Raw genomic sequence first — 18,764 nt, 5'->3', positions numbered from 1 at the left:
AATATGGATAGGGTAACCAGGAAAAAGTCATGAGTCCAACCGAAAAAAAGAAGATATGAAAAGTGTTGGTCATTCGGGGATCCCTCAACAAAGAAAATTTAGAAGATCGCAAGTCGCCTTGGATCGGCTGTTTCTCAGTAGCTGTCGGTGAGATATGAGGTGTGAGTCCAGGGGCAGACCGAGGCAGACGTGCTCCAGTTGACCCGCAGAGGAGGGGCCCAGCGTCCGCGCCCCCGGCCCCAGCTCTCCCTCCCCGGTGCACGGCCCTGAAGATCTACGGAGCCCGAGGGCCCCAAGGAGCGGGACTTGCCACCTATGTTTAGGTGACGCTCTGCAATTTCCGGAACCTTCAGTGATCCTTTAAGTCCTAGCCACTGCCCATTACACCGTGGAGGCCTCCCCTTTTACCTTTGGTACCCCACTTCATATGCTCCGTAAGCAAGGACTTCCCGAATTTTCTCTAGGGGCTGACCCTCATCCCGTCCCCACAAAACTCCTTACGCCATCTGCCACATCAGCAGTGCTGGTGACAGGTGTGCCTGGCCGCACAGACACAACCTGTCCCGTGCAAGATGTGCCTCCACCACCTTCCCCGTGCCTGGACGCGTGCCTCACACTGGCTCTGATGCTTGCCACACTGCAAAGTGCTCCCGGACAATCCCTTCTTCACCAGGACCAGCCCCAGCGCCATCCCATCTTTACCCACCAGATGGCAGGTTACCTTGGCGACCCAAAACAAGCTCACCAAAGGGGGAGAAAGAGCTTCACAGACCCACTGTGGTCTTCAAACAATGACACAGAAATGGTTCCGTTTTAAAAGTCAATATGCAGTCTCTTGAAATAAGGAGCATATCCCCAGAAAACCCATAGTGGACCCTAAGATTCACCCGTTTATGTTACCTTATTGATCACCAGTGCCTGAGAGTAAGGACTTTGAAGGGTGGATCCCAGTTCCAACCTTTTCCAGCAGCTGGTGATCGGACTTCTCTAATGCTGAAAATTCGGACTCGCGCAACATACCCAGAGCTATCCAGAAAGCTGTTCTCCAGCAGAAAGGATGAGGCTTTCCACCTCAAAAGGGACATTGAAACCTTTAACCGTAGGACCAGTTCTTCATGCAATTGTTTAAATACGGGAAACGTAGCCCACGTTAGAACAGACGGAGGAAGTCCAGCTGTTATTTCCACAACATGCGCAAGAGCTAAGCGCTCACTCCCCACCTGCCGGGATGGCCCCCTCCGCTGCAGCTGCACCGGGACAGAGCCCGAGCTCTCACATGCACATGAACAAGGGCTGGGGGGGGAAGGGGGCGGGTGCTGAGCGGGCGCGCAGGAGCCAGCACGGAGTCGCGCCCAGCACAGCAGCGAAGCAAATGCCCGGGGCCTGCGGATGTGTCTACAGATCTTGCCAAAATCAAGTAGATGTGCCCGCCTCTGAATCCCGAAGTTAAAAAGGCGAGTGTGAGTGAACCGGCCGTGCAAGCAAAGTAAACAAAAAAAGCAGGGCACCGTCCTCAGACACAGGCCACATCAAAGAGGTTATGCGCGTGTTAAATTGTTCGTCAGGCTCAAGTTTTCCACTTCCAAAAAAGAAAAACCAAGATACTTTATAAATTAAAATCAGATATAATTGCATTCTGTATTTTTTCTTTCCAAGACAATAGGTAACCACCAGCATCTCAGGCCTCCTACTCTTGCTTTATATGGCTTTTGGACATAAAAAAGCCATTAACATCCACTTGACAAATAACCCTAATACACAACATTTCTTAACGGCCCGGAAGAACATGATTGCCTCGTCTAGAAAGCCACTCGCACATTTCAAACCTGGGAGAGATCTGCGGTCAGTGTAGATCCAATTTACACGTTTTAGATGACACGTTTCCAGAGAAAGTAGCCACAGTGACATATTTACCCAAATTACATGACTGTGTAGTTTATATACATGCATTTAATGAGTCCCTTTAAGCAGGAATATGGTGACGCCATCCACTACTGTATTCAATGCAATGCGGCTTCAGCACGAGCATTTTGGGACTCGCAGCGTCCGGGCGTCTATGGGAAGGACATGGAGGCCCAGCCGGGCTCGTCTCTCCTGCTCCCAGAAGCCTGCCCGCGGCTTTCAGCAGACAGCGGGAACTGTGAACCTCACCTCTCCTCCGTCTCCTCCTCCGAGGCGCGGGGTCAATGCGCTCACCGGCCATACCCCAAGTGACAGTTGACTCACAAGCGGCTTGAAGCCCTAGTGGCTCCTGCAACTCAGCAACCACCTCCCCTCCTCACTGTCACTCGGTGTAACAGAGTCGAAGGAGGGATTCCACCACGGTCGCTATCGCAGTGAGGAACTCGGGGTGCACACAAGTGTCAAGAAAAGCACAAGACAAAGTAGATGGAAGATGAGAAGGAAATGACTGTCTTACTCCCAATGTGTGCATAGAACAACTGCATTAAAAGCAAAAATGTGACCCTAAAATATTCAGAGCATGGCCTCTGAGCACGCACACGGTCAGAGCAGCAGAGAGCAGCTGTTGAAGGGAGCTCCTGGGAACGCGGACAGGGAAAGACTTTCCAACCACCTCTCCTCTCATCAGAAGGAGACTGAAATCGGGGTGCGCGATTTGGCTGTTTACTATTCCAGAGGCCGCCTCTAAATGTGAAAGCAAATGTCCAGAAAAATAACAGCCAGCTTGGGATACTGAGGCAGCCAAATTTAAGGGGAAACATCAATTTTCTCTGAAGTTCACTGAAAAACCTGGTTTTCAAGTAGCCCGACTTCAAAGGCAAATACGGTATTTCTCCTTTAGTCCAGCTGTTGAGAGAAAAAGCGTGTCTTCGGGAGGCCTTCTGCATTTCGTGAGGGAAGCAAAGGTGCGTCTGAATTGGTCAAATCAATTATATCTTAGAAAAACCACCCCCTAGGAAGCAGACACCAGACACGTCTCTGGGCAACTGAAGTCGGCCACCGTCCTTCTGGAACTCCTCGTGCAGACGGCTCCACCGAGGGTCAGATCTTCGCGGGATGCACGTTATCATCGGCTTTGAAATTTGTTATACAAGCGACCACCTGTGCTCTGAAGACGAGGAATGATGATGGGCAGGAAAAATGCCTCCTCTAACGACAAAACAAAGTGATTTGCGCCTATACTCAGCAAATTTGAGGTTTCGCGGGTACCAGCCCTGACTCCAGGGCTACGCCTCTAGCTCCCATCCTGCCACAACCATGGGAAGGACCAAAAGAATCCCTCTGGGTCAATAAATACGTCACGTGGAAGCCCATCTTCCACAGGCTACTTAGAAATTAGCAGCACTGGGTACTGTATTTTTCTTGATACTTCCATGTATGTGTGGAGGAATCGGAAGAGGAAAACCGAGAACAGCCGTGGTGCAGGAAGGCTTTGTCAACCATGCAAGTTCAAAGGCAGGAGGCACCCCTCCGCACAGCTGTGCGAGTTGATACACACGACTTGTTTGGGTGTTTGCAACGGCAGCTTCAAGTCCCACAGAGCACATGAGGTATAATCGTCAGGATGCAGTATTTTCTGCTGCTGTATTTAATAAAGTGCAAAAAATGTTCCATGCAAAGCACTTACACTATTCTTTAAAATACTCACATACACATACACACAACTTCCTTCCCCAGCCACCAAACATGAAAGCTCATGATTTCCCGTCCTTTCAAAGAGTTTTCTCCTGTTCTGGCTAGAGAATCAGTCGTACCATTGCAAGTGTAAATACTGCTTGTTGGAGGAATATAATTGGTGACAACCATTACATTACCTGGAGAAGTTAACATGCAAAGACTTATATCAAGTTCTTTTTAATCTAAAATTTGATATTTCATACAGAATCTTGATTTGACACAGGTGTCCATTATGCTAAAGCCTTTTTTCCTAGTTTTTTTGTTTTTGTGTTCTCCTAAAATATACGGAAGTCCCGTAGTCTGAAAACTACTCTTTTAAGGTAGGGTAATTTAATCTTTTCATCCCATTCTTTCATTGTAAATATGAATAAATATGAAATTGTCATGAAAACTGTACTTGAAATTCAGCTTGTGATCATTTTCACCTCAAATTAACATTTCCAGGGGAAGTAATACTTGGGGTGAGTGTGCATTTAACATTAACACAAATTTAATGACAAAAGCATTTGTTTGTACAACATATATTCCTGGGGACACCTGTTCAGAAGAGTTCCTCAAGCATTATCTGAATCAAACATCGAGTATGCTTTCTGTGCGTGGCATGCCCATTGCCACACGTGGCTTACTGAATTCTGACTTCTCTCTGGCCCCATAGAAATTATTATCTACACAGCATCCTCGCTGACTCAGTTTTTAACTCTCTTTGGCTCAGTTCCATTCGAGGCACAGCTAATACTCCGGGCAAGTAAATTTGTAAAACTGTAATGACCAGTTTCCTTTTCAAATCTCACTTGAAGCTTCCACTCTTAGAATAGTTGCATTTGGCATTTTTCCCTGATTTGTTTTTTAGGACAAAGCATACTGCACAGGATAGTTGAAAGGACGGTGCCCACGGCTGGCGCCCCGAGTCACTGGGACACCACCGCGCTGGCCTCTAGGGATAGTTAACGGACCTCAGGCCGACACACGGGTGCCGCTCAGCCCCAGAAACCCCATCCCGTTGACAGTCAGGAACAAACACAGCCTGTGCAAATAAACTTGGCCAAGTCTTACTTCCGTTTAACAGATGTGTCTCTATACAAATGGCCACAAAAATAGAATTCAGGTAAAGCTTTCATCGTGTGTCCATGATCATATTTTAAAACACAGAGCTTACAACACTGCCTCTTTTCTTAAAATTGAAGAATTAACACATACACGTGTTTGTAAATAAATTTGCTGCAACATATAGATGGCGAATACTCCCGACCGTATTTATCGGTCCCGATTCCTTACTCTGTGAACACTCCGAATTACCAATGGAACTCAACTAAACTTACCTTTCTGTAGAGGCATAAAACTAAGGAGCACTTCTGTTTTTGAAATCAAATTTAGAAATAATCTTTACTAGACCTAGAGCTTTCCTAAATGGATCAAAGTACTTTTCTTAAAACCAAGTGGACTTGAATTAAAATGACATGAATCGTTGTGAGCTGAGAAGTTACAGCCTGGCTAAGCACCCCCTGCCTCCCACCCCCGTGGGTTTGCATCGGGTCCACATGGACGGAAACCGCACAGGCGAGCGCTGACCGCGCGGACAGGCTGCTCACACATGAGTGCAGTTGGTGGACGGCGGGGTGTCGGCTCGACTTCTGTTTTCTTTCGCGTCGTGAAGAGACGCTGTGTTGCGAAAGCGGCACTTGAACACCTGCTTGTAGGCCTTCCTAAAGTTCTCTGAGAGGAAAGCGTATATGATGGGATTCACCGAGGAATTGCTGTAGGCCAGGCAGTGGGCTGCGATTCGGAAGAGGAAGGAGGCGGGGGTCAGCGGGAAAACCCCAAACTCAGCCCAGAGATTGATGACGTGGTGCGGCAGCCAGGATATCCCAAAAACCACGACCACCACCAGAACCGTCTGCGCGGTCTAGAAGGAGAAGGAGACAGAGGAAATGCATCAGTTACAACAGGAGAAGAATCCGGAGCTTGAAACACGCTCTAAGCTCAGTTATGTGTGTTGCCATGGAGTCAGACAGACACTAAATCTGCCTTTCGTGTCGGCCGTGACTTCACAGAATGCTCTTGTCCCAGACTTGTCCAGGACGTGCTGGAGTCACTTCATCATGTATGTGAGACGCATGTGCTTTACGGGAAGCGTACTCTGGATGCTGGGAATACAAACGTGCGGAGATTAGACACTGTGACCTTGAAACCCACCAAGCTCTGAGCAGAGCCCACGCGGAGACCGTGTCACCCGAGAGGCAGCTCAGGTGAGCACCCGAACCCTCTCCACACGCCGGCCTCGACACACCGCGTATTTTTGTATTTCTCCTGGTTAAACTCCGGCAAGTGAAAGACCCCCCCCCCACTGATGCATTCCAGACAGACAGCTCCATTTCCGTCTGGGGGTCAACGAGCCCCAATTTTTGGTTTGCATACAACCCTTCCCTTGCTGCCTCTAAATCAGAGGCAGGACCCACGTGTTTCTCTTGAGATTTGGGCCAAGCAGGGGATGGAAGAAAGCCATACCTGATTACAGACCTCAACACAAGAGCAGGCTCCCCTCCAGCTTCCCATCCGCAGCCGGCTTTGTGTGCGTGCTCAGCTGTCTATCTACAGCTCCAAACAAAGGATGGCGCTCTCCTAATATTTTTTAAACTAAAATACAACACAATCAGCTCTCTCCTTCCTTGAAAGGTTGCCCCTCCTGCAACATGGTGGCTCAGGAGCCAAGCGGGGTCCTGACTGCTGATGGCCACAGGGGCACCGTGGCATTGGTGGGTGACTGTTGGCCATGTGCAGGATGTAGACCCCGTCGGGATCACGGGGCCGGGACGAGAATGCTGAGATTTAGAATGGACAGATAGGTGCCTGGTGCTCCAGAGCCAAACGCCAACTTAGAGCAGGAAGCCGGGTCACGCGATCCCAAACCCATGTTGTGGACACTCAGACACAGGGAGAGGGCAGCCTGCAAAGTGTGCATAATCACCACCAGCCCCATCCTCGCTCCGCGCCACTCCCCGGGCTGCCAGGAAAGCAGGGCGTCAGGACACTTGGGCTGGCAATCAAAGCCCCAGAAGACAGAGGTCGCCTGGCCCCCAACAGAACCATGCACGGACGTGTCCCCAGCCCCCTGCATTCGGCTGCTCCAGTTGCCAGGTCACCACAAGCAGGGAAGGGAATCTGGAGGATGTGAGAGGTGCATGCCTGGAGCCCTTGCCTGAAGCTGAGAATCTTCTCTCTCAGACTAAGTCCCCGTTGCTTGGATTCGTGGAGTGGAAACCCGGATGTCTGAAACACCGGTCACAAGCACCCACCCCAGATGGGGAAGTGTGAGGACACACCTTTCCCTAACCTCCCCACCAGAGCTTTCCCTCCCACACAGAGCAAGTCCCGACCAACTGGAATGGACGGACAAGGGGAAGGAGGGTTGGGAGGACAGACAGAAGAAGGTTTAAGAGCACGGGGACGCTCCTTCTCCTGCCCTCACCTGGAGCGAGGGCAGGACGCAGGAGGTGAACGGGCCGCCTCGCGCCCTGCCCTGCGGCCCCCTCCACCAGCCTAGGGAATGAGAACCTCACCGCAGACGCCCACCACCCAGGAGGGCAGTCATGACCGCCCACAGCCACAGGACCAGCGGGGGCAGCGAACCCACATGCAGCGCATGTCCGCCAGAGCCGTGGGCTGGAAGGCAGGCACTCTGCAACCAGGTGGAGGCACACGCTGCAGGAGCGGATTTCAGGCAAGCCCAGGGCAGACGCATCAGGAGGGCAGGAGCTGACAGGACGAATCACCATCGCAAGGCACCAGGGACTGTGCGGAGGCCCGGGACTCACATCAGCCATAACATGGCTGTGCAGCCTTAGAGAAATGACACAACCTCCCTGGGCCTCGACACGGTGCCCCAGTGAAATGATTCTGAGCGTGCCTCGTCATTCAAACACTTACGACGACTCGGGTAAACTCTGACAACAGGTTTTTTACAGGCTGGCAGGATTACATTAAAAGCTGCTTGCTGCATGACGCAGAAAGCAAACAAGAAGTCTGCTCACATGTATTAACAGATTGTCTGCTATCAACCCTCTTATCCATTAGTGTATGAGAGATTCCATTCCCAGATGATTTAATCAAAAACAATCGAGACACAATTATACCTACAAATAGAACAGAACACGTCGTCTTCTCTTTCTAAGACAATGAGGACATCTCTCTACTTCACCAGAATACCCTCTGGATATCCCATTTCATTGCTTCTTTCTAGAAGTTTCTACTAAGTGCCAAGCTTAGGACAGAAACAGACCCCAGCAGCTTATTGATAAGATCCATAATGTACCACAGTCCGTAGGGCGAAGGTCACATGCGTGACTACGGTATATTTTAAATGTATGTATGTTTGGAGTTCATTCCAAATTTACCTTTGAATTTTTAGTGATTCCCCTGATCTTCTCAGAGCCACGAACGAGGCTCTTTTCTTGGTGTCCCCATCGTGTTGAATACGAGAGGATTACAATTCACAATAGATATCGGGAAAGGCTACTTACTGTCCATACCTAAACTCGATCGGGTATTCAAGGCTGTTCCCCAAGAACAAAACACAACGCGCATCCGCGCTGTCTGCCCTCCGGCATCTCCCGTCTTCTCCCCGCTCGCCGACCGTCTCGGCCCCGCAGAGCTGAGGCCCTCTTGGCTGGCATCCGCGTCAGCGCCCCGCTCACGGCTCGGGCGCTCGGTCCCGCAGGCTTCGGGCCGACTCCCGTCAGCCTCAGCAACAGTTAGCAAATGTCCAGGTGTCGTCGGAGACAGGTGTTTGCCTTCTGTCTCTCTCCCTCCCAGGCCCTGCTGAAGGGACATGTGGCAGAGGCCACACGGCAGAACGGCAGCCTCCATCACGGCCCAAGGCGTTCCACTCTCAACTCGGACGACCAGTGCCGACAACACCGGCTCTACCATAGAGAGCTGGTCAGAATAACACGCCGGACAAGCCCAGACCCGAGACTCATGGATCTCCGTGTGCCCGTCATTACCCAGGACGCTGCTTGTTCAAACTCAACCCCCTGGGCTGCCCGCCCACGGCACGGGGCGGCTGGTAAGGTTGTTAGGTACGTATCCAGGAGGGTCTTTCCAAGAACCTACTGTCTGAAAAGCTCCATGGTGTACCGGTGAATCCATAAAAGCCACAAAAGGAGCAAATAATCTTCCCCATCTCAAATTAAAGGCAATACTGTTCCCTCCGCGTTGACACCCCCCGAGGCTGCACCTGCCCTTTGCCTTGGAAAGACGGGGGCGAGCTCCTGTTCTCTGTTTGAAATGTCAGCATGTAATGGGAGAACTCCCCTCTGGAGAAGGAGGCTGATTGCTTTTAATTTCTTACATGATTTTTTTTCATTTCTTCGAGTATCACGGCCTTAATCAGAGATGGGGTTATACCCAGTTTATCTGTGACTTCCCTTGTTTGTCCATGTACTGGATTGAACCCCAACACTAACTTTTGATACAGAAAAAGGCATCCTTTAAAGTTATATGCAAAAAACTCTATACTAACTTACTACCCTTGAGACTGGGTGCTCTATAAGCTTGTTGGTTTTTTTTCTCCTTCTACTGACAGTAGCTGGAAAATATTAACCTCTCTTCATCCTGTGAGATGTTCTTCCTCAAAGTCATCCGAGACATCTGTTCTTTCTTCAAAGAATCTTCCTCACAATATGTCTAATGGGGCTTGGGTGGGAAGAAAACAGTAGCTGAAAAAAGAGAATGATGAAAACATTTCTTAAATGTATAAATGACAGTGAAAAAGCTTGCCGAGCTCCTTCAAGCTGGGGGTGGGGGCTGGGGGGCAGCTGCTGAAAGAAGCCCAGGTTGACAGGTGTCAAGGAAGCCTCTAATCTCCCCTCCAAGGTGCCCATCGGACGTGCTCCAGCCCACCCAGCATTCAGTCTTCTGGAGACGAGCTCGGAGTCGTGTTTCCGTATCCACTCAGCCTCGTGCCAGGAAACCCTTCCTCGTGCGCAGCAGAGCTTTACATCAACCACGGGGCTCTGCACTACTGTTACGAGTATTTCTACCGTGCAGATCACACTCCTCCAAGCATGCGGAATGACTGCTGAGTGTGTCAGTCACGAAGGGCCTCACTCCCCACCCCGAGACCGTCGTGCACCTGCACACGAGGGTGGAGACAGCGGGGAGCACGGAGCTCTACCCCCACCGCGAAGCCGCACTGCAAACCAGTGCAGCTGGGCTGAGTGGACAGGAGAGCGTCTGTCTCAGGCAGATCCCTGTCCCCAGGGACGGGGTGTGCGGAGCACCAGCTCTCCGTGCGCTGAGACCTGCGGGAAGGTCTCTGCCTCTAGGCTTCTGGCAGACCTCTCTCCCCTCTTCTCCTCTGCCTCCCCACCCTTTGCCTTTGTCCTACCGCTCCCTGCACCTCCCCGCTACCTCCCGCTCAGACCCGGCACACACACCCCCGCCAGCTCCACACCTTATTTGTTCTCTACAAACAAGGAGGCAATTAAAGGTATCAAAAGAGAGCCGACATCTGTTCAGGGACTGTTAAGGGTCAGAGGCTCTGAGACCGGACGAGAAAATCTCCTTCCCACCTCCAAACGCTTCATCTTCTCCTGTGATACGAATTACATTTACACATGTGCATATGGTGTGTACACACATGTGTGTAGATAAAATAAACGTGCATATATATGTATACGTGTGTGCACATGTGTATATGCACAGGCGTATTGCATATAATTAGAATACACATGCATACACGCATGCATACACACATACACACGCTAACATATATAATCTATAACCACATGATATATACGTGCACATATAATACATGCACGCACATACATACACGTATTTACACGTACTCACATGTATTTTACATAAACGCAGAGAATACACACATATACATACACACGCATGTATTTCACTATTGCACGCACAACACACACACACACATGCATATACACACATACACGTACATACACCCCCACATACGTATCTATAAAACCTAACACAGAAACTGTAAAATTAATCTGTAGAGATTTCCACCGTAGAGCAGAAGCTTTTCTAATTATTTCTTACAATATCTATTTTCATTCTTTTCATCGCTTTGCTCTTCGAGGGGACTTCCGCCATTTCTCTGCAACACCTCACAGATAAAGAGACTCACAGGAGCCACCCCGCAAGTAAGAGGCAGCCAACGGTAAGGAAGTGCCTGACTCCTTCCTTGGGGAAGCGTGAATCTCCTGCGTGGGTAATAAGCACTTGGCATGGCCCGGTGGCATGAGCTGGGCAGGAGCTCGGCGGGCCAGGTCCTCCCACAGATGCTCCGTGGGCACCCCCTGCCCCAGCTCGTCTGTCCGTCCCACTGCAGAGCTGGCTGCCACAGGGAACGCCAGCCCCTTCCAGTCCCGTAGGTCAGCTCATTCCTGGAGGGCGGGGGCTCCATAAATAACACCCCCAGGGGAAATGACAAACAATCTTTAATTATTTGTAATGAGTCATTTTCTTGGAGACAAGTGGCTCAGAGGACCAACTAAAAGGCAGACCAAAAAAAAAAAAAGGAAATACTCCAGGATAACAACATCGCTGAAAACAGAAGGGAAAGACCGGCTTTCGCCCTGACTCCACTCATACAAGGGAACGCTCTGTTGGCTGCTTACAGGGATCCAGAAATGTAAAATAAAGCCTACATAACTGTTGAGATGTAAGGACAGGTCAGTGGGTGGAAGAGGGAAGACAGTCTGGTTATTTACGTTGCACCTTTTATTTTTCGGTGGTTATCACCACACCCCAGGACCGTACTGGGAACGCAGGCTACACGGCACCCTTTCATCCAGCTCCTACCACTCCTTCTCATCGAGTCTGAGAACGGACAGGTTTTCAGCCATATTATACACAAGGCAAGTCAGGAAGAGCTGTGCTTTAAGTAGAACTTTTAAAAATAAATGTGATTAAACTTTAAGTTCTGCCAATGATGTATCCTCGATCATCATAAATATTTAGAAGCACAAACCCGTTACTTTGTGATAACTAACATTTGTGGGTAGAAATGTCTGGATATAACCCCCTCCTGAAACACCTTGTGCAATACTCTTATTCTCCTTTCTGAAGTCAGAGATTCTGTAGCTATTGTGTGCGGGTTAGATTAATCCTGATCTGCAACATAGTTTTTTCCTCAAAATGTGAACTGTAATAAATACCAGGATGTTAGATGCTTTAATATGACCCAGGGGAAGCTTGCTTAAATCAGGATTCACGGGATGAGAAGGACAATTAAAAGTGGGTGGAAGTCCCCTCGGGCCCCTCCCCCATCTCCCGTGAGGACCCGCGTCAGCCGAAGTCCAGGAGGAAGAGAGGACAATGCATCTGATCTTGGGGCTTAGGAAAGAGATCAAAGTAACATTCTCCAAAAAGACAGTTAAGCCAGAGCCTCTTGGACTCACATCAGCGATGGCAAATACACAGTAAAATGGTTTTGTGCAAATTAGGATGTCAACAACTCTACCCTCTGTCCTAGTCAACCTAGAACACACCTCCCAAAGAGAATCCAAAAAGCTGCCTGTTTCCTCACCTCTCCAAGCCTCCGTCTAAGTTCTCATGCAGCATCTGGGCACCTGTGATGCCCTCAGCGGCTGACTTTCCAGCCCTGCCCTGTGCCTCACGGTCAGAGGTTCACTTCAAATGTCTGTACCAAGGAACCGAAACATCACAGGCAGTGGGTGGATATAAGGATAATTAGGAATAAAAACAAACTACTGGGACGTACAGGACATGTATGTGTGAATATTACCTTTTTCTTCGATGCTTCCGACTTCTTCGACATGTTCCTCAACTTTTTATGCAAATGGCTCAGGACCTGGAAAACACAGACTAATGAAACCGTTTGCCTCGTGCCCACAGTTCCTTGTCTGATTTGCACTGACGATTCTTGACGTTCTGACCTGGGAATCGCATCCCTTATGAAATCATTCGAAGTGAAAGGCACACAAGGTGCCACAGTAACAAGGAATACGGCCCGCCGACTGCAACTATTCGTCTGCTATTCGGGAGCACCCAGGGACAGTCTGTGCTCACGGCATCTGTTCGCAGAGAGTTCTGCGGTGTGTGGCTCTGGGGTTTTGTCCAGAAAGTACCACACTGCCACCCACATACGAGTCCTTACGGGTCTACCTTCTACCTCGGTTTCCCCAAGATTCCACATTTTAACAATCACCAGGTCCCTGCTGTATATCAGGGGCGATGCTAACTCCTAGAAGTGTGGAGAAACTAGAGAATTCCTTCCAGTCCCACCCAACAGGGAAAGAAAGCCAGCGAGCAAATCGAGAGGACGTAAGCAGCTAGTTCTTATGTGCGGCCAGCATTTGCTTCAATTCACTCCTTCTGTTTTCCTGTTGTGGGCTCCTTCCAGCAAATTCCCACCCACCTGCTTTCCTTGAGTTCTTCATTCTAATTCTACCCCCTGTGCCATGCGTGTAGACAGCTCACATGTGGGGGACTCAGCCTCTCCGGGGACTTATAGACGGTTTAGCAAGGTTTTACAATTAACATCCCTGCCGAGCATCTCCTGAGAGATGCTGGCTTCATACGTTAGAGGAACTATTTTTGCCCTCTCTTGCCAGTGTAATACTCAGGAGAAACGACGTGAAACATTTGGGCTCCATGTAGGAATTTACAACATCAGCTCAGTCTTATACAACAGAGCCAACCCTGCAGACTCACAACGGGATTCATTTTCATAAACCAACTGAGGGAACGTTGAAGGAAAAATCAGCCTCTGGATGACTGAGGGCTTCGGAGCTTGCCCAGTGAAGCTCTGAGAGAACTAGAAACCATGTTCCAGACACTTTCTTGTTTCCCTCCAGTNGTGATAACTAACATTTGTGGGTAGAAATGTCTGGATATAACCCCCTCCTGAAACACCTTGTGCAATACTCTTATTCTCCTTTCTGAAGTCAGAGATTCTGTAGCTATTGTGTGCGGGTTAGATTAATCCTGATCTGCAACATAGTTTTTTCCTCAAAATGTGAACTGTAATAAATACCAGGATGTTAGATGCTTTAATATGACCCAGGGGAAGCTTGCTTAAATCAGGATTCACGGGATGAGAAGGACAATTAAAAGTGGGTGGAAGTCCCCTCGGGCCCCTCCCCCATCTCCCGTGAGGACCCGCGTCAGCCGAAGTCCAGGAGGAAGAGAGGACAATGCATCTGATCTTGGGGCTTAGGAAAGAGATCAAAGTAACATTCTCCAAAAAGACAGTTAAGCCAGAGCCTCTTGGACTCACATCAGCGATGGCAAATACACAGTAAAATGGTTTTGTGCAAATTAGGATGTCAACAACTCTACCCTCTGTCCTAGTCAACCTAGAACACACCTCCCAAAGAGAATCCAAAAAGCTGCCTGTTTCCTCACCTCTCCAAGCCTCCGTCTAAGTTCTCATGCAGCATCTGGGCACCTGTGATGCCCTCAGCGGCTGACTTTCCAGCCCTGCCCTGTGCCTCACGGTCAGAGGTTCACTTCAAATGTCTGTACCAAGGAACCGAAACATCACAGGCAGTGGGTGGATATAAGGATAATTAGGAATAAAAACAAACTACTGGGACGTACAGGACATGTATGTGTGAATATTACCTTTTTCTTCGATGCTTCCGACTTCTTCGACATGTTCCTCAACTTTTTATGCAAATGGTTCAGGACCTGGAAAACACAGACTAATGAAACCGTTTGCCTCGTGCCCACAGTTCCTTGTCTGATTTGCACTGACGATTCTTGACGTTCTGACCTGGGAATCGCATCACTTATGAAATCATTCGAAGTGAAAGGCACACAAGGTGCCACAGTAACAAGGAATACGGCCCGCCGACTGCAACTATTCGTCTGCTATTCGGGAGCACCCAGGGACAGTCTGTGCTCACGGCATCTGTTCGCAGAGAGTTCTGCGGTGTGTGGCTCTGGGGTTTTGTCCAGAAAGTACCACACTGCCACCCATATACGAGACCTTACGGGTCTACCTTCTACCTCGGTTTCCCCAAGATTCCACATTTTAACAATCACCAGGTCCCTGCTGTATATCAGGGGCGATGCTAACTCCTAGAAGTGTGGAGAAACTAGAGAATTCCTTCCAGTCCCACCCAACAGGGAAAGAAAGCCAGCGAGCAAATCGAGAGGACGTAAGCAGCTAGTTCTTATGTGCGGCCAGCATTTGCTTCAATTCACTCCTTCTGTTTTCCTGTTGTGGGCTCCTTCCAGCAAATTCCCACCCACCTGCTTTCCTTGAGTTCTTCATTCTAATTCTACCCCCTGTGCCATGCGTGTAGACAGCTCACATGTGGGGGACTCAGCCTCTCCGGGGACTTATAGACGGTTTAGCAAGGTTTTACAATTAACATCCCTGCCGAGCATCTCCTGAGAGATGCTGGCTTCATACGTTAGAGGAACTATTTTTGCCCTCTCTTGCCAGTGTAATACTCAGGAGAAACGACGTGAAACATTTGGGCTCCATGTAGGAATTTACAACATCAGCTCAGTCTTATACAACAGAGCCAACCCTGCAGACTCACAACGGGATTCATTTTCATAAACCAACTGAGGGAACGTTGAAGGAAAAATCAGCCTCTGGATGACTGAGGGCTTCGGAGCTTGCCCAGTGAAGCTCTGAGAGAACTAGAAACCACGTTCCAGACACTTTCTTGTTTCCCTCCAGTACCTCAGCATGGAAATAGTGCGATCAATTTGGACTTACAGTTAAGCCTGCTGCACTCAGCTCGATGCAGGACTTCTGGAGTGATCAGTTAAACCCTAATGAAGAAACTACAGGATTTATTTACCAACTTCGTGAGCTCCAAGCAAGTTAAGCAGACATTCCTGGGGTGTGAATTTCTGACTCCAGAGTCGCAGCCCTGCTGAACTATTTCTCACTCCCACAGTGGCTTAGCATCATCTCCAACAAGACAGGTCTTCCACGTGGTACGGTAGCATTTAGGATTGCTTTCGACACATTGACAACGGATGAGTTCACTGTTCTGCCAATAGAAATTGGGGTTCCAGAAACCGAATGTAAAAGAAAATCAGAAGAGATTTTGCAGGGTCTTGTCTGGAGAGGACAGGCCCAGTGACTTTCTTTGCTGGCAGCCTTCCCAGCAAGACCACAGGAGGACCCTGGTCATTGAGGACACGGAACAAGAAGAGAGAACAGAGGGCAGGCAGCAAAACAAAATCAGAAAGGACACCTGGAGAGGAGGCCAAACAGAAAAGTCGAATGTTATCTGCTTCATGGTGCTGCCTAAGGGTCTGTTCACTCCTCAACAAACTCACCGAATCACATCTCAGGGACTTCAAGCCACCTGTGGAATGTTGTTGAGTGGTCAATGGAGAAAATACCCAAGTATAGTTTTCTTTGCTGTTTCCCTTCAGTAACCCATATATGAGCACACATTGATATATTATAATGCATATATTGATATATATTTGATGAGGTCTTGTCATCAAAGGTATCATGATGGGTTGTAATTGCATTTCTTTCAAGGATGATGAGGTCGTGATGGTCTCACTCCGTGGTTCTATACACTCAGTAGTGTGTGTAGGAGGGATACATTCAAACCTTAGCCAAGGTCACCTTGGGCATCAGATGTCTCTGGGAATGTGAGAGACTTTGGCGGGTGGGCACATGAAGAGTTTACCTTCCTATCAGATGGAGGATGGTCCTGAACAAGAATTCCCTCCAAGGGAAGAGAGGGAGGGGCCAGCCCCACGCAAAAAGGAGCTTCACAAGCACAGGCCATCCTGGGCATTCTGTTTCTAAGGGACCGTCTGGCACAAACTGTTTCACACAAAGTCGTGAGGTTTGGAGAGTAGAAGGCACTACTAGAATGCAATTCCTTTGTTGAGTTAAAAAAAAAAAAAGGAAAAAATATAATCTCAGGTGACTTTTCAGCCATTTGTGTTTTTTCATGGTGGCCATCGGTCTTGGGCCTTGGAGACTCAGCTAGTCCTGAACCTAACATTCAAGAGGAAGAATCGTTAGCTGGACAGCGTTTCTTAATGATGGAAGCAAAGAGAAGCAGCTGGAAAGAAACACCTAAGCTCTTCTTCAGGCCCTGGAGTGACTCTGCAAATATTACCTTGAATTTGAAAGAAATGACCAGTTATGCTTAAAAGCAAACTATTTCCATGTAAAAAGTATCCCAAAGATCATGTATTTGTTGAATGTTTTACAATTATTTTGAAACTGGGCCCTATGTGTGACTTTCATAAATTCTTAGATGACAGAAGTGTAGCCTACTTTTTCCTAAAAGTTTGCCTTTTCCTTTTCCTCAAGAAGACCTGGAGACATCTGGGAAGTGAAAAAAGAGTATGGTTTAGCTCTGCCTTAGGTGATTATGAATTCACCACCAAATCTTCTAAAAACACTTCTAGTCCTGAGCTTCGTGCCCCCAAGGCCTTCCCTCAGCGACTGGAAACTGCCTTAAAACGCTTCCTGAACCACCTACCAGCTTCATAACCTGGGTCAGTTGCTTTGCTCCTCCCAAACCCTTTTCCGGATGCTCCCCCCACAGGCTTGTGCAGACCCAGCAAGACAGTTGTTCATGTCTGTCAATGCACCGGGAGAACCACGTTTGTTTTTCCTTTCACATTTGAAGGAGGCTAAGTGAATAAACCAGCCCTTCTGCAAAGAGCTAAGCTACAGCTGTCTTCCAAATGCCCGATCTTGCCTATCTCCTCCGTGTTTCTTTATACACAACCCTTTGATGCAGGCCATTCCTTCAGATAATACCCAAAAGTACTACTGTTCACGCAGACATAACTCTAGATAGATGCTGTGGAGCAGGGAAAACAGAAGCCAGGGGCTTCGAGTAAAGCCTTTTGCTGGGAAAAATACTTTGTGAGTTGAACGTAAATATTGCTCTCTGTGATCTGGTTACTCATGGCCCTAGAGTCACAGCCTTACAGAAACAGAATGAGAGACAGAAAAAGATGAAAATAAAATGCTGGGAATTTCACAAGTTGGCTACAGAGATATTTTCCTCATGGTGTCGGTACTCCCTGATGTTGGGGGACTTGGGCTTTACCCCCACGCATCACTATCCAGTGATAAAGCATATATTTTTACTGAAACACAAACAAGTGTATCCAAAAAGTTGAAGACTGTTCGATCAGTGTGAGGTCCTCAAAACCCCGCGTTATTACTGAGAGAGGAGGCGACTTTGCTGAGGTCTGCCAAGCTTTGTGAAGGGAGGGTGGGAGCAATTTTCCTGCTAAGGGGGAGGGGTAGCTAGTCCAGACAGGTCAGTAACTGCACTGCCCAGGAGAGTGAGGGATTTAGGCCAGAATTAGCTCATGTCCTCTGCACAACCCTTCTAAACAGAATTGAAACCCTAACCCAAAGTACTCTGGAGACTCAGGCCAAGACGATGTGAAGAAATATTCTTTTAGCGCTCAGATTTACCAAGCTTAAGCTTCTGTAAAATACAGTTCCAAGAGCTGTCGCCAGGAGCAGCGGCTTCGCAGAGCCAGAAGGGGACCTGAGCGACCACCGGGCGAGCGCGGGGGAGGGGGCGCGCTCAGGGAGGCTCTGCAGTGGGTCGCACAGATTGGATCCCGCGCGCGGGTGCTAGGTGAGAGCAGCTAAAACTCCTCGATTCCTCTGTTGAGAGCCCGGTGCTCTCAGGGTCAAACTCAGGGTTCAGAGCTGTGGTGGCGGGAGTCTCAGGGGAGGAGGGACCTCTGGGAAGTGACCTGCAAACTTTCCCCAGCGGCTCCCAGACTCCAAGTAACTTTCTCGCGCACCCTCTCTCGCACCTTCCACCGGGAGAGGGCAAAGGGCAGTAGGGACATTCCCATCACCAAACAGCCCAGAAAACTGGAGCAGGTGAGGGCAAAGGGGCTCCTAGAGGGGCCCGGGACACAGGAGCTACCCAAGGCCCCGAGCCCGCCGCCCGGTCCCTGCCCCCCTCCCCCCGTGCGCCCACCTTGGCATAGCAGAAGGAAATGAGCAGAAGAGGCAGCAGGTAGCCGAAGACGAAGGTGCACACCACATAGGCCTTCTTATGGCCCTGGTTGGGCCACTGCTCCCAGCAGAAGGTCTGGTTTCTGACTTCCCAGTGGAAGAGGCGGTGGTGGTAGGCCACGGGCGAGGCCATGGC

At 49.2% G+C, this 18,764-nt stretch overlaps 1 protein-coding gene across 1 annotated transcript in view; it reads right to left on the bottom strand.

Moving 5' to 3' along the window:
• Positions 1–5,168: 5,168 nt before the first annotated feature.
• Positions 5,169–18,764, bottom strand: part of GALR1 (galanin receptor 1) — a 16,806-nt gene continuing 3,210 nt past the window's right edge. Inside the window, exons 2-3 of the mRNA XM_002929303.2 lie at positions 14,254–14,319; positions 5,169–5,542 (exon numbers count right to left, since the gene is read on the bottom strand). Coding sequence (XP_002929349.2) covers positions 5,225–5,542; positions 14,254–14,319 — 384 coding nt within the window. The 3' untranslated portion in view covers positions 5,169–5,224. The remainder of the gene's footprint in view (positions 5,543–14,253; positions 14,320–18,764) is intronic.

The sequence above is a fragment of the Ailuropoda melanoleuca genome, chromosome 14, assembly GCF_002007445.2.
Source record: "Ailuropoda melanoleuca isolate Jingjing chromosome 14, ASM200744v2, whole genome shotgun sequence".
In the NCBI taxonomy this organism is placed as follows: Eukaryota; Metazoa; Chordata; class Mammalia; order Carnivora; family Ursidae; genus Ailuropoda; species Ailuropoda melanoleuca.
The sequence above is the reverse complement of the archived record's forward strand: the minus strand, read 5'-3'. Positions and strand labels throughout refer to the sequence as shown.